Source organism: Gracilinanus agilis, chromosome 6 (genome assembly GCF_016433145.1).
Source record: "Gracilinanus agilis isolate LMUSP501 chromosome 6, AgileGrace, whole genome shotgun sequence".
Classification (NCBI taxonomy): Eukaryota; Metazoa; Chordata; class Mammalia; order Didelphimorphia; family Didelphidae; genus Gracilinanus; species Gracilinanus agilis.
This window is the reverse complement of record NC_058135.1, coordinates 291,541,312-291,555,170: the sequence shown is the minus strand read 5'-3', so window position 1 is coordinate 291,555,170 and position 13,859 is coordinate 291,541,312. Positions and strand designations below refer to the sequence as shown.

The 13,859-nt window shown below is 63.3% G+C and overlaps 3 protein-coding genes across 3 annotated transcripts; 2 read left to right on the top strand and 1 right to left on the bottom strand.

Moving 5' to 3' along the window:
• Window positions 1-110: 110 nt before the first annotated feature.
• CORO1B (coronin 1B) lies at window positions 111-3,796 on the top strand. Its single transcript, XM_044682049.1, has 8 exons — window positions 111-201; window positions 354-535; window positions 735-854; window positions 1,105-1,209; window positions 1,305-1,450; window positions 1,529-1,586; window positions 2,716-3,045; window positions 3,351-3,796. Exons 1-8 carry the CDS (start codon window positions 111-113, stop codon window positions 3,474-3,476), a joined length of 1,158 nt encoding a protein of 385 aa, XP_044537984.1. The 3' UTR covers window positions 3,477-3,796.
• A 1,383-nt stretch (window positions 3,797-5,179) lies between these two features.
• LOC123251830 (protein tyrosine phosphatase receptor type C associated protein) lies at window positions 5,180-7,667 on the top strand. The gene is made up of 2 exons (XM_044681146.1): window positions 5,180-5,261; window positions 6,785-7,667. The coding sequence occupies exons 1-2, from the start codon at window positions 5,259-5,261 to the stop codon at window positions 7,400-7,402; spliced, it is 621 nt and encodes a 206-aa protein (XP_044537081.1). The 5' UTR covers window positions 5,180-5,258; the 3' UTR covers window positions 7,403-7,667.
• Window positions 7,668-7,833: 166 nt separating this feature from the next.
• Window positions 7,834-13,655, bottom strand: RPS6KB2 (ribosomal protein S6 kinase B2). Its single transcript, XM_044682162.1, has 14 exons — window positions 13,584-13,655; window positions 13,343-13,463; window positions 13,073-13,141; window positions 12,834-12,981; window positions 12,479-12,536; window positions 12,268-12,368; window positions 11,412-11,502; window positions 11,231-11,321; window positions 10,992-11,099; window positions 9,594-9,656; window positions 8,864-8,941; window positions 8,656-8,763; window positions 8,438-8,550; window positions 7,834-8,325 (listed from the first exon to the last, which is right to left on the bottom strand). The coding sequence occupies exons 3-14, from the start codon at window positions 13,088-13,090 to the stop codon at window positions 8,157-8,159; spliced, it is 1,146 nt and encodes a 381-aa protein (XP_044538097.1). The 5' UTR covers window positions 13,091-13,141; window positions 13,343-13,463; window positions 13,584-13,655; the 3' UTR covers window positions 7,834-8,156.
• Between the last annotated feature and the right edge of the window lie 204 nt (window positions 13,656-13,859).

The following is a 13,859-nucleotide window of genomic DNA, read 5'->3' as shown; positions in this document are numbered from 1 at the left end:
CCGGGGTTATGGAGACGAGGCAGTGAGAGCACCCCAGAGCGTCCAGGGAGTGCCGGCCTGCTGTCGGGGGTCGGGGGGCCTCGCCCGCCCTCCGTTCCCTCCTTTGTAAGATGAGGCCCGGCCAGGGGCCCGAGGACCAGGTGGGTGTCGCTCCTCCCTCGCCGGGCGTCTTCGCCTCCGCCACGGGAAGAGCTCGTCCTCGTGCGCCCGTTTGCCAGATAGGATGAGCGAGGCCGAGAGGGGACGGGCCGTGTCGAGGCCCCGCGGCCAGTGGTCAGGGCGCCGGGCCTCGGCCGGGCCTCTGAGGCGGGTGGCGGGCAGGCGGCGCGGCTGACCGCTGGGCCGGCCCGCAGGCTGCGACAACGTGGTGCTCATCTGGAACGTGGGCACGGCCGAGGAGCTGTACCGCCTGGCCGACCAGCACCCCGACCTCATCTACAACGTCTGCTGGAACCGCAACGGGAGCCTCTTCTGCTCCGCCTGCAAGGACAAGAGCGTGCGCATCATCGACCCCCGCCGCGGCACCCTCGTGGCGGTAGGTGGGGGCCCGCCAGGAGGCCTGGGGGGGACGGAGAGGGCAAGGGGGAGCCCCGGGGCGGGGGCACACGGCGGGAGGGCAGCGCCGGGGCCCCGGGGGAGCCTCCCCGGGCTCGGAGGGGCGAGGCTCCGGGGGGCTGGCGGGATGGCGCCCCGAGGCTCCTGGCGGTAAAGGGGGCTGGGCTCTGGGTCCCCAGGAACGAGAGAAGGCCCACGAGGGAGCCCGGCCCATGCGGGCCATTTTCCTGGCCGACGGCAAAGTGTTCACCACGGGCTTCAGTCGGATGAGCGAGCGGCAGCTGGCGCTCTGGGACCCGGTGAGCCTGGGGGGGCCCGGGGGGCTTCTGGGGGGCCTCGAGCGCCGAGCCAGCCGTAGAGAGCTGACAGCAGGTGGAATGCCGGAGGGGACAGCCAGGCCTTAGAACCCCCAAAGTCAGGGCCGTGAGGGACCCAGAACATGGGCTGCAAAGTGGGAGGCACCGGAGAGCTCGGTGGCAGCTGCCCCGCAGAGGGGCCCGGGAAGAACAGGGGTAACCGGGCGGGGCTCTGACGCCCCCTCCCACGCAGGAGAACCTGGAGGAGCCCATGGCGCTGCAGGAGCTGGACTCCAGCAACGGGGCCCTGCTCCCCTTCTACGACCCCGACACCGGCGTCATCTACGTCTGCGGCAAGGTGGGCCGCGGGGCCCGGGGGGCGGCGGGCGCAGGGGGCGAGCGGGCGGCCCCGCAGAGGCCCCCGAAGTTCCTCAGACCCCGCTTGCTCTCTAGGGGGACTCGAGTATCCGCTACTTTGAGATCACGGCCGAGCCCCCCTACATCCACTTCCTGAACACCTTCACCAGCAAGGAGCCTCAGCGGGGCATGGGCCGCATGCCCAAGAGAGGCCTGGAAGTGAGCAAGTGTGAGATCGCTCGGTGAGAGGCCGGGCCGGGCCGGGCCGGGCTCGGGGAGGTGGGCCGCGGCCCCGGCTCACAGCCCTTCCCCCCACTCAGGTTCTACAAGCTCCACGAGCGGAAATGTGAGCCCATCATCATGACTGTGCCCCGAAAGGTGAGTGAGGGGCCTCTCCGGCCCCCGCCTCATCCCCGCGGCTCCAGGGCCCGGCCATGGCGGACGGGGAGGGGAGGGGAGTGCGGCCTCGAGAAGGGTCAGGGAAGGGGAGGACGAGAGGCCTCCGGGAGGGCCAGAGCCAGGAAGGAGGCCTCGTGGGGAGACGGATTTCTGCCGGATTTCGAGAGAAAACTTCGGAAACTCGGGATGCGAGCGTTGGACGGGGCGTCCCTGGCAGCCTCCCCCTCAGGAACCCTCCTTGGCTGGCACCTGCCTTCAAGGAGGGGAGTTTGTCCTGACCTCGAACCCAGATCCGCCCCTTTGCCACTTCCCCCATTACTCCTGGGGCCAAAGAGAACAAGGGGAGCCCTTCTTCCCTAGAACCACCCTTCAGACACTCGAACGCAGAGCTCGTGCCCCCCGACTTCTCTCCTTCCGTATGACCCGGGCACATCCCCAGCCCCCAGGGACGGTGTCGCTGGGGCAGAACGCCAGAGCTGCTGCCCCGGGATGGAACGGGCTGCCCCTGGGGAGCGGGTCCCCTCACTGGGAAGCCGTCTGGGGGGCAGGTGACGCCCTCAGCGGCGATGCTGGACGAGGGATCCTTTTATTTACTGACTGGACTGGCCGCCTCCGAAGTCCCTCCCTTCCCCCCAGCCCCCCGAGATGGTGGGATTCCAGAGGGCCGGGGGCACTGCTAAGATGAGAGCTAGCGTGGAGGCAAAGGCATGGAGGTCGGAAAGTCCCCGGTATGGTCAGTCAGTGAAGACGTGGGGGGACGTCGGGGTCCTGGTGCCAGCCTCGGGCGTCCGGACCTCATTGTGCTTCCCGGGGAGCCGTCAGCCAGAGGGCGGAGGGTAGGGAGCCCCGCGAGGTGACCGCAGGAGGCCGGGGGACGGGTGCCCAGGAGAGGCCGCCACGAGAGCCGGGTGCTGGGGCAGAAGGAGTGGCCATGCTCGGCCCCGAGCCTCGGCGACCGTCCTAGAATCGGGACGGGGGAGAAGTGAGGGACCGGGCCGGGTGCCTCTCTGGGCCTCAGTCTCCTTTTCTGTAACACGGAGGGCTGGGAGAGCTCGGAGGCCCGTCGGTGCCCGCCATGCCTAGCAGAGGCTCTCTCCTGGCCCCGCAGTCAGACCTCTTCCAGGACGACCTGTACCCGGACACGGCCGGACCGGAGGCCGCCCTGGAGGCCGAGGAGTGGGTGAGCGGGCGCGACGCCGAGCCTCTGCTCATCTCCCTCCGCGAAGCCTACGTGCCCAGCAAGCAGAGGGACCTCAAGGTCAGCCGGAAAAACGTCCTGGACAGCCGGGCGGCCGCGGCCCCAGCGCCCACTCGGGCCGGAGCTTCCACGGCCGCCTCCACCACCACGCCGGTCAGTTCCCCGAGCGGCGGCAGCGGCAGCGGCGGAGGCAGCGGCGGCCTGGCCGGGGCCGGGGCCGGTGCCAGCCCTGGGGCCGGGGTACGTTCCTCCCCCAAGAGAGCAGCGGGGCGGCTGGGCGGCTCAGTGGATGGAGGGACAAGCCCAGAGGCGGGAGGAGCCGGGTTCCGATCTGACCTCAGACGCTTCCTGGCTGGGTGACCCTGGACAAGTCACCTAACCCTCGTGCCGGCCCTTCCCACACTGACTCTAGGATGGACGGGAAGGGGTTAGGGAAGGAAGGGCCGGGGAACTTGGGCCGCCTGCTCCTCCTCTCCCGGGCCTGGAATCGAGGGGCGCCTGGGTGGGCAGGGCCCCGCCTGACTGGTCCCCCGGCCCCACTGCAGGAGTCCGGGAAGCTGGAAGAGGTCACGCGGGAGCTACGGCTGCTCCGGACCCTGGTGAAGGAGCAGGGGGAGCGCATCGCCCGCCTGGAGGAGCAGCTGGGCCGCATGGAGAACGGCGACGTGTAGCCCTGCGTCTGCCCGCCGGACCGCACCGGGCGGCCGAGCCCTCTCCTGCCCTAGAGGCGGCGTGGGCCGGGCCGGGCCTCGAGCCGCCACTGCCCCCTCCGGATGGCCAGGGAGCAGGAAGCTTTTATACTTGTACCGAGAATGATTTTTGTATACCCCCTCCGAGGGGCCGGCCGGCCCTCCCTGTCCCGCCCTGCCCTGCCCTGCCCCGGCCGCACTCCCAGGCTCCCCCACACGCGACCTGCCCGCTGCAGCTCCCCGGTGGAAGCTGCGGGGCCTCCTCTATATTTTCATTCCAAATAAAACCTTCTTTCTAAGAACTTGGCCGGCGCTGCCCCTTGGGGTGACGGGGGGCGGGGGGGGGTGCTTAACTCCCAGGAAGGTTACGGCGTCCCCCCCTCGGCCCTCCCGTGGGCCTGGGTCTGTGGCTGTGCTGGCGGGTAGCCAGAACCACGTCCTGTCTGCGCCTTGTTCCTCTTCGACAAGGGGGGCCCGGCCTGCCTGCTCCCCATCTGGGCCTCTGATTTCTCGGGTCCTCCCCAAGCTTTGGGCGGCTGCCCCAGCACCCCCTTCGTTTCCCTGCCCGCATCTCTCCTCCCTTTTGTGGCTGGCCCCCCAGACTCCCAGACTCCTCCCCGGCTCCTTCTGGGGCAGCTTTGGGGGCCGCTGCTCTCTCCGGGGTCTCCTCCCGCCTGTCTAACCTGCCCCCGCCGTGATCCTCTGACTCTGGCTGGGCGTCTCTGCCCCTCGCTCCGTGGCTGCGTCCAGGACACCCCCCTTGCGGGCATTTCAAAGCCAGCACGGCCGAGCCAGACCTCGCTGCTGCCCCCTAGTCCCCCCTCCCCCCCGGCCCTCCCAGCTTTCCTAGTTAAACCCCCTCACCTGCCATCTTGGGATCGATACGGGTGCCAAGACGGAAGAGCGGGAAGGGCTAGATGATGGGGGTGAAGTGACTTGGCCAGGGTCACACAGCTAGGAAGCATCTGAGGCCACTTGGGAACCCAGGAGCTCCCCTCTAGGCTCGGCTCTGTCCCCGGAGCCACCTCGCTGCCCCCTGGCCTTCCAGCACCACTTGGGTGCCAGCCTCGACTCCTCCCACGTCCAGTCTGATGTGGGCAGGACGGCTCCCTCCTAACCACCCTGCCCCAGCCTGCTGGCTGCCGCCGTCCCTGCCCGCCTCTCTCCATCCACTCTGTGGCCAGTCCCAGATCTGGCCATGGCAGCCTCGGTGGCTCCAGGTCCAGCTGGAGGCCAAGGCTAGAGCCGCCCCTGTTCCCCCAGGAGGCCCCAATCCAGGTCCACTCGCCGGACGCCGGGGACCCTCCACATCCCGTCTCCTGCCCTGACCCAGGCCTGGGCTGCTCCCCCCCTTCGCCGCTGCCTCGTGGCCTCCACTTGGAGCCCCAAGTCTCCTCTGGGATTCCCTCCCTCTGCCTCGTGCCTTCACTCCCTCACTGCCTCCCTTGTTGGAAGGGGCCTCCCAGAGGGCAGGGCCGGCGCTTCTGCCCAGAACTCGGTGCTTAGGAAATGCTTCTGGAGGTGCCCGTGGGTCCCCCCCGCCCCCCCAGGCCTTGGTGTGAAGACAAACTCCCAGAGAGCAGCCCCACCTCCCCGGCTCTGCCCCAGCCCGGGGCCCCCGGCTGCCTCAGGGAGGGGGTGGGCAAGACACAGGAAGCCGGAAGCCCCAGGCAACCGAGGTCGCGGTCCCTACCTCCTTCACCCAGTCGCCCACCCCAGGCTGTCCTAGCCAGAGCTCCTGCCAGCAGAGCAGCCGAGGCCCAGATGGTGAGTTGGGGGACGCTTGGGAAGGGGAAGTGGGCATGGGCCCTCCATCCCAGGGCCAGGCACTTGCCGTGGCCTCTGTGGGCTCTGCCCTCCGGATGCCCATCTCCCCGGCTTATCTCAGAATCGGCTCCAAGGCAGAAGAGCGATAGGGACCAGGCGATGGGGCTTAAGTGACTTGCCCAGGGTCACACAGCTAGGACGTGTCTGAGGTCACATTTGAACCCAGGACTTCCTGTCTCCAGTCCTGGCTCTCTGTTCACCGAGACACCTCGATGCCCCTCTCAGGACTTCCTGTTGGCCTGACCTTGGATTTCACCAAGTATTGGGAATTCCCAGCCGCAGCCCTGCAGCTTATGGTTGAGCTTTCTGGGGAAGTTGGAGGTGAAGGGACTCGGCCAAGGTCATACAGCCAGAATGTGGCACTAGCAGGATTGAACCCACATTTTCCTGATGCTCAGGCTGGGCTCGGGGCATCTATCCACAACGCAAGGTGCCTGTCCCACAGTGGCAAAGGAGGGGATGGGGCAGAGGAGGCCAGAGATGCCAGGGAGAGGCCCTCCTGGCCCCCAGCCCCTGGCCCCATCTCCCCGTTCTTCCGGAGCTGCCCGAGGGAGGGAAGGGGAGAGGAGAGGAGTGAGGGGCCCGAGGGGGAGGCTCTCAGCGCTGCTCACCCCTGCAAAGGCGCACAGCTGCAGCAGCCTTCACCTGCTTTGTTCCAACCGCAGGCTTCCTCTGGCAGCTGAGGAGGCGGCGGCAGCCTCAGTCACATGCTGGCCAAATGGGGGGAGGAAGTGCCAAGCAGAGAGCTTGGGGAAAGGCCCCTGGGTCCCGAATGGGGAACCAGGGACCCTGAGAGGGCTAGGGAGGAAGGGCAGGGACCCCCGTTTCCAGCCATCCACGAGGCCTGGGCTCTGCTCCAGAACGGAGGCGCAGAGAGCACCCCAGGGAGAGCAGCCAGGCAGCCTCCATGTCAGGGTGCATCCCTGGGCCTGGGATCCAGGTTCGGATAAGAAGGCTCCCTCCTGGAGCACATTCTGGTAGAGAAAAGTTCCCCCCCCCCCGCACCATCTCTCCCTGCTGCCACTGCCCCCCTTTTACAGATAAAGAAACCGAGGCTGAGTGGGCTTGCCCTGCCGCATAGCTGGCAAGAGCCAGACCTGGAATCCTGTTTCCAGGCCAGGCTCTTCTCCGGAGTGGAGCTGCAGAAATAGGGCAGGGCGGGAGGAGGGGGCCCGGCTGTCCTGGATACTGGAGGAAGCCTCCATCTCATCTCCCCCAGAGGCTCCTGGGAGGTAGAACTGAGGCTTGGGCGGAGGACTAGATTTCAGGGCTCCCATCAGCCTCACGGCCAGTCCGTGTGGCAGAGAGGATGCGGGAGTCGGGAGGCTTCGCCGAGTTTGCCCCTGGCCTGGCGACCTCGGAGCTGGGGCTCAGTTCCGGTGATTCTCCCCGGCTGCTCTGCCCTCCCTGGGGGGCCGGCCTCAGCCACAGGGCCCCTCTCCACTCTGCCCTCCCTCTTCCAGGCTCTGTCCAGGTTCGGGGGCCTGATGGCACTGGCATCTCTGCCAGGGGTGCTGGGCTCCGAAGACAGAGGCTCCCACAGCTCAGTCACCGTGTTCCTGCTGGTGCTGCTGCTGCTCATCCTACTGACGGGCCTGGCCCTGGCCTGGTATCACCTCAGCCGGGAGTCGGGGGGCTATTACCACCCCACCCGCCTGGGCATCTCCCTGTGGAGCCAGGCTCGCCGGCTGCTGCGGGCCACAGGGGCGGCCAGGTGGCTCCAAGGGCCAGCCGTCGAAGAGCTTCAGGACAGCATGGAAAAGCAGGAGGAAGAGGAAGAGGAGGAGGACGAGGAGGAGCAGGAGCAGGAGGAAGAGCCAGAGGGGGAGAGCGAGGCCCAGCCCAGCCAGAAGGATAAGGGAGATGTGGACGGGGCCTCGGAGAGCCCAGGGGAAGGCCAGGGAGGAGAAGCCTGGCCCAAGCAGAGGAAAGGCAGCAGCCCCCGGCCCGAGCGGTCCACCTCCTCTGGAGGCAGTGCTGAGGCCCTGCTGAGCGACCTCCATGCCTTTTCAGGGACAGCAGCCTGGGAGGACGGGGCAGGGACAGAGAGGGGCCAGGGCCTCAGTGTCACTGCGCTCTAGGCCTTTGCTTCCTGGTACCCCCTTCTGCCATCCAAGCCACTGTGTGGTCAACAGGCCTCCCCCCAGCCTTCCAGGAGCCCAGCTTGGCCCTGCCTGCCCGCTCCCATGGTCCTGAACAGAGGGAAGGGGGTGCTCTCTGTTGGGCTCCCAGGGCACGGCAATGCTCACGCATCTCCGCACGGTCCCTCTGTGCCCCAACAAAGCCCCCGTAGACAGAAAAGGAGCAGGATGCAGCTGCGTCCCCGTTGGAAATAAAGCCGCCTACACTGGATTCCTTTGTGTTCTAGACTATTCCCAATTCTGAGCGTGCGCCCAGCACTTTCTCTCTCCTGTAGCTCCCGGGGCCGGCCAGCATGGCAGCCCCTGTGCCCACTCCCTGCCAGGTGAGGCGCCCAGCCACAGCCCTCCCAGGAGAGGAAGAGGCCCGAGAGTGCCATGATTGAGATCATTTAATTTCCTAAAAGATACAAGCAGCTGAGGCCTGGGAGAAGGGCACTCACTCACTGCTCCCTGAGGCTGCAGTTTGGTAGTCCTGGAGCAGTCAGTTCCCATGATTCTGTGCAGAAGGTGCCCTCCTCCCCCAGGCCCCAAGGGCACTTTGCTTATCCCTGGCTCTTTCCAGCCTGGCCCAAGGGGCCTACAGCACTTCCAGGCCAATGCCAAGAAATCCTCTTTCCAAGAGGTGAAGGGGTGCTTCCGGTTGAGTTAAAGGGTAGCGAGGGGGCAGCCGAGGACAGCCAACGTCCTCCCTTCCCTAGCGTCCAGAACGACCCCGGCCCTTCTTGGACTTCTTGCCAGTGGGAGTCCGGATGGGCAGAGGGGCCGAGCTGACTGGAGGTGGAGGTGGAGGTGGGGGTAGCTCCATGGACTCTGCTGGGCCGGTGCTGGGTCGAAACCCTTCGAAGGGTGAGAATTTCAGGGGGCTGAAGGAGAAAGTGAGGCAAAGTCACCGGCAGAAGCCCAGGTTTTTCTAGACTTAGTCTAGCCCAAGCCCTGGGACGGCCTTCCCTTCTCCCTTCACTAGGCCTCATTTACCTGATGGGGGTCCGAGGACTGCTATTGAGGCGTCGAGGGGATCGCAGTTTGGGTTGGAACGAGAAGCCTTCCTTGATGCCCTCCAGGACAGAGGGAGCCACATAGGTGAAGCCCTAGCAGATGGCAGCAGGAAGTGAATTACTCTTTCTCCTGCTCCCAGCACCACTTGTCCTCCCGTGTCCCTCAATCCACCCCAAATGCCAGTGAGGGCTCCTCACCAAGAAAGCCTGGTTGGCGCTGTCACTGAGGGACGTGTCATCGGGGCTGTCCACGGGCGTCTGCCTCGTGAAACGCGTGTCAAACTGGCTCACGTCCTCTTCAGACTGCTGCAGTGAGTGAAGGATGGGATAGCAGGGGTCAGGGGGGCGTGGGGGAGGGCTTGGGGGACCCTGGCTCCCTCCTCCCCCACGTTACGCACACACTCACCAAGCAGGGCCGGAAGGGGGGGTCTACTTGTCGGGCCAAGAGGTCTTCCCAATTGATATGGCGGAAGAAAGGATGTTTCTGTAAACAGAGAGAAGCTAGTTCCCCCTATGCCACGCCCGACAGTCCTGCCCCCTGGTTCACTCCCAACCCCTGGAAAAATGCATTTGCTACCCCCCAATTCCGGGCCATTCAGTGGACACATATGCTGAACCTACTATGTGCAAGCCCTCCAGAAGCTTGTGTATGGGGAAAAGGGAGTGAAATCCCAGCTGTACGGTACACAGAGAAATCTCTCCAAGTGGGAAACAGGCCTAAGAACTCTGAGGACCTATGGGAAAGGCTTGTGGGAGGGAGCACCAGGGCCAGGGGCGGCAGGCGCACTTTAGGAGGGAACATATTCTAGAAACAGGAACAGCCCGTCAAGGGCCATCAAGGGCCCAGAGCTGCGAGAGAGCACGTCCTGTGCAAACAGCAGCAGGTAGGCCAGCCTGCCTGCAACAGAGCATGCTTAAAGGAAATTAACATGAAATATATCTGAAAACACAGATGAGGGTGGGGCGTGGAGAGGGTGGAGCTTTCAGACTGAGAAGTCTGTAGCAATAGGGAGGCAATGAAGGTATCTGAGGGAGAAGGGCGCAGCTGCAATCAGGTCTCTTGGAATCTCAGTGGTACCTGTGTGAGCAAAGGGCCCTCCAACTCAAACCTTCACCACAAGGGAGGCATCACCTACCTGCACATCGGCTACATCCCCAGGTCCACCCCCGAGCCGCTGGCTGGGATTTCGCTTTAAAAACTAGGAAAGAAAAAGAAACAAGTGGGGGGGGGGGGATGATGGTCAGCCAACATGAGCAGCAGGACAGCTCTTGGGAGAATCAGAGGTTATCAGAACTGGGAGGCCAACCTCCAACCCAGGTCTCCAGGGATGGCTCTGATCCAATGGCCTGCCCCTCTGGGCTCCCAGGTTGTCCAAGTTTCTACTCTGAAAAAAACCTCCCTCTTCCAGGGCCACCCATTTCTACTCCTTTGCAGCTGGATGATAACTGACATTTCATGGTGTTTCCAGGCTGGCAAAGCATTTTGTTAAATAGCTTATTGGGGGGGAGGTGGGGGTAGCTGGGTAGCTCAGTGGATGGAGAGCCAGGCCTAGAGATGGGAGGTCCTGGGTTCAAATCCGGCCTCAGACACTTCCCAGCTGGGTGACCCTAGGCAAGTCACTTGACCGCCATTGCCTACCCTTACCACTCTTCCACCTAGGAGCCAATACACAGTATTGATTCCAAGTTGGAAGGTGAGGGTCTAAAAAATAAACAAAGAAATAAATAAATAGCTCATCTCGTCTAAACCTCTATAGCCCTTTAGGGTAATGGCAAGTCAGATATTATTGTGCCCATTTTCTATGCATAGATACTGAGGCTCTGGGGTCACTTGTAGCAAAAGTGAGATCTGATTCCAAGTCTTCCTGACTCTGACCAACACCAGACTCCCTCTTCCACCGGCCCTCAAAAGAATTTCTCTCTGTCTTTGGTCCAGGTAAGGGTTGTCATGGATCTCAGGACTCCACTTTCCCTTTCTGGAAGTGGACTGGTCTTGGGAGTCTGGGAGTTCTGGGTTCAAATCCCACCTCAGACCCTTACTTAGCTGTGTAACTCATTTGTTCATGGAGAAAGCTGGACTTGGGGCCCCCTAAACTCTCAATCTGTGATCCTAGGAGCAGGCCTTAGTCATAAGGTCCCTGTGGTCCCTTCTCACCACCCACGATCAGTTTGGATGGATCAGAGATGGGAAAGAAGGCAGAAGAGGCACACCTGAAATGCTACAGCCTCCTTCCTGTGCTGGAATCACCCACACTGGGGCCACCCTCAGAGGTGAGGCCCTGGACCTAGAGCTAACAAGACCCCTCCTTCCCCCTCCCCCCCCAGGCCAGGAGTCCAACCTGTCCTTTATAGAGCAGGAAGCTACTGAGGCCAGGAAGAGGGGGACTTGCCCAGAGACACCCACGTAGGCAGTGAGGGGGAGAGCAGAGATCCCAGGGCCAGGGCTTTTCCCTAGGCTATGGGCACGGGGGATCCCAAGCAGGAAGCCCAAGAAGGGTAAAGCAGGCTGGAAATGCCCGAGCTGCCAGCCCCACCTTCTTGAGGAGGTCCCGTGCATCTGGGGTGAGGTAGGCTGGCAATGCCAGCTTTGCCCTGAGGATCTTGTCAATGGTTTTCTTTCGATTTTCTGCAGTGAAGGGCGGCTGGAGAAAGCAAATAGTGAACAGGAGACATTTGCTGCTGCCTTCCCAGCCCACCTCCCCAGCCAGTTCTCCTCTAGAACCCCTCTTGGCTCCTCCCCTCATGCCCACCCATAAGAAGATGGGCAACTTGCCGATCCGGTGAGCATGTCATACATCAGGGCTCCCAGGCTCCACCAGTCCACTGCCCGGTTGTGGCCACTGCGGGTGAGGATCTCCGGGGCCCTGGAATGGGGCAAGGCCAACCGGCCATCAGGCTCCTCCCAGAGAACCCTCCTCCCTGCCCTGCTCTCCCTCTGGGCCCTCCCTCCTCACATGTACTCAATGGTGCCGCAGAACGTGTGAGTGACGGAGCCCTCGTGGATGGACTCCTTACACAGGCCGAAATCTGTCAACTTGATGTGGCCTGGGGAAGAGAGGGCAGGCAGGGTCAGTCAACCAACATCCACTAAGGGCCCGCTGCCCCTGCCCTCCGGATGCCTCCATCCTACAGCGGGCACGGCACGGGCCCCACTCCCGGACGACTACAGGAGTCTGAGCCCCTCTTTAAACACATCAAAAGGCAGGCAGCAAGGTGGCTCAGTGAGTAGAGAGATGGGCCTAGAGACGGGCGATCAGCGCTAACCTCGGGATGCTTCCCAGCTGCGTGACCCTGGGGAAGCTGCTCGACCCCCTTGCCTAGCCTTTGCCATTCTTCTGCCTTGGAGCCAACACACAGTACTGAGTCCAAGATGGAAGGCGAGGCATTAGACAACGAAAAAAGAGCATCAAAGCCAGCAGCATCTGGATGGTTCTCTGAAGAGCGGAGGGAACCCTCGGCAAGAGGGAGAATCAGGACAGTGTCTGGAGGGCGGCCTGTGAGCTCCTGAAGGCGCCAACCCAAGTTCTGCTTCCTTGTGCCAGCTCAGAGTTTGCAGAGGGATGGCCCGAGGCTGAGTCGGCTGCCCTGGCTGTCGCACCCACTACCACCCCCTCACGCCACACAAACACACCCTCACACCTACCAGCAACACCCTTAGAAACACACACACACACAGACACATAACACATACAAACATATACACAAATACACACAGACACGTGTGTAGACAAACACACATGCAGACACACAATGATACACACAAAGGCAAGACACAAACACACGCGCGCGCACACACACACACACACACACCTTGGCTGCTCAACATGATGTTTTCGGGCTTCAGGTCCCGGTAGATGATGCCCTGGGAGTGCAGGTGGCCCAGGGCCAGCGTGATCTCCCCCAGGTAGAAACTGCAGAGACAGACCAGAGTGGAGGGTGAGGGGCAGCCCCGGGGCACCCCCAGCCGCTCCCCACCTCGCTGGCAGAGCTGTCCAGGGCAGGGCATCCCCACATCACCCACCAGGCCGTGTCCTCCATGAAGATCCCCTCGCGCTCCAGCTGCATGAAGAGCTCTCCTCCTGGAACACAAACAGGCCTTCGCTGTGTGACCCTGAGCCAGTCCCTCCCCACTGGGCCTCAGTTTGGTCTCATGGAAGGAGCCGGGGGCATCCCTCCTGCCCCTGCCTTTTCAGGGCTGTGGTGAGAGAAGCAGACCCCCGGTGGGGGGGGAGGGGGCTGAGCTGGACTCTCAGGTCCAGGCAATGTCCCTTCTCCAGGGGGCCGCAGGAATGCTGAGGGGTGGTGGGGAGGGGGAGAGGCGGGCACGGCCGTGGTGGGCATCCAGGGAGGGGCTGCACCATGAGACAGAGCCTTACCACTGAGGCACTCCAGAATGAGATAGAGCTTGCCGCGGGTCTGGAAGGCATACACCAGCTCCACGATGAAGGGGTGCCTCACGGCCTCCAGGATGCTCCGCTCTGCCCGCGTGTGGGCCGTGTCCTTGGCGTTGCGCATAATTTTTGCCTGGGAAGGGAAGAGGAGAGTCAGACTGGCTGGGCTCCCCCAGGCCCACCCCAGCCAGGCAGCCGCCACTCCCAGGCTGACAACAACTCACTTTTCTCAACACTTTCATGGCAAATATTTTCCCAACGTTGGTGCCCTGTACCTTCCGGACCTGGAAAACCTGAAAAAGCAGGGAAGGGAAGGGTGTGGGAAGGGGGCACCTGGCGGGACCCCCCCCCCCAGCTGCTGTGGGCTTCAATCAGGAGGAAAGGCGGGAACAGCCAACCCCTAAGGCACGGGGTCTGAGCAGCCCAACCTTCTATGGGACCCCCGGAAGGGCTGCCCTCCAGCAAGACGTTCTTTCCCAGGGGCTGCCCCTTACCTTGCCATAGCCTCCTTTGCCCAGGACCCGGAGTAGCTCGAAACAGTGGGGGCCGATGCGTTCGGGGCTTGGATTCACAGAGGACTCTGACAGTTCCACCTCCTCATAGTGACCGGCAGGCCTGTGGACACACCTTGGTGGAAGGAGGCCTCCAGGCCGCCCGCCTCCCCCCCCAGGAACCCAAGAAGGCCCAACACCCCCTTTCCTTCCCCGGCTCAGGCCCAGGCCCTGCCCTACTCACTCCAAACCTGCCGTCCTCAAATCCAAGTCGACATCCTAGGAGAGAAAGCCAAGGTCAGCGGCCATCCCGGATCCCAGACAGGCCCCAGGCCTGAGAGGCAAGCAAAAGGCCAGGGCAAGGTGGCAGGAAGGGGCTCAGACCTGGGACACTCAAATGGACTTGGGACCCTTACTAGCTGGGTGTCTACTAGCAGTCGCTACCTGCCTCAGTTTCCTCAGCAGTAAAATGAGAAAACTGGGCTGGATAACTTGTTCCTTTCAGTTCTAAAGCAAGGAT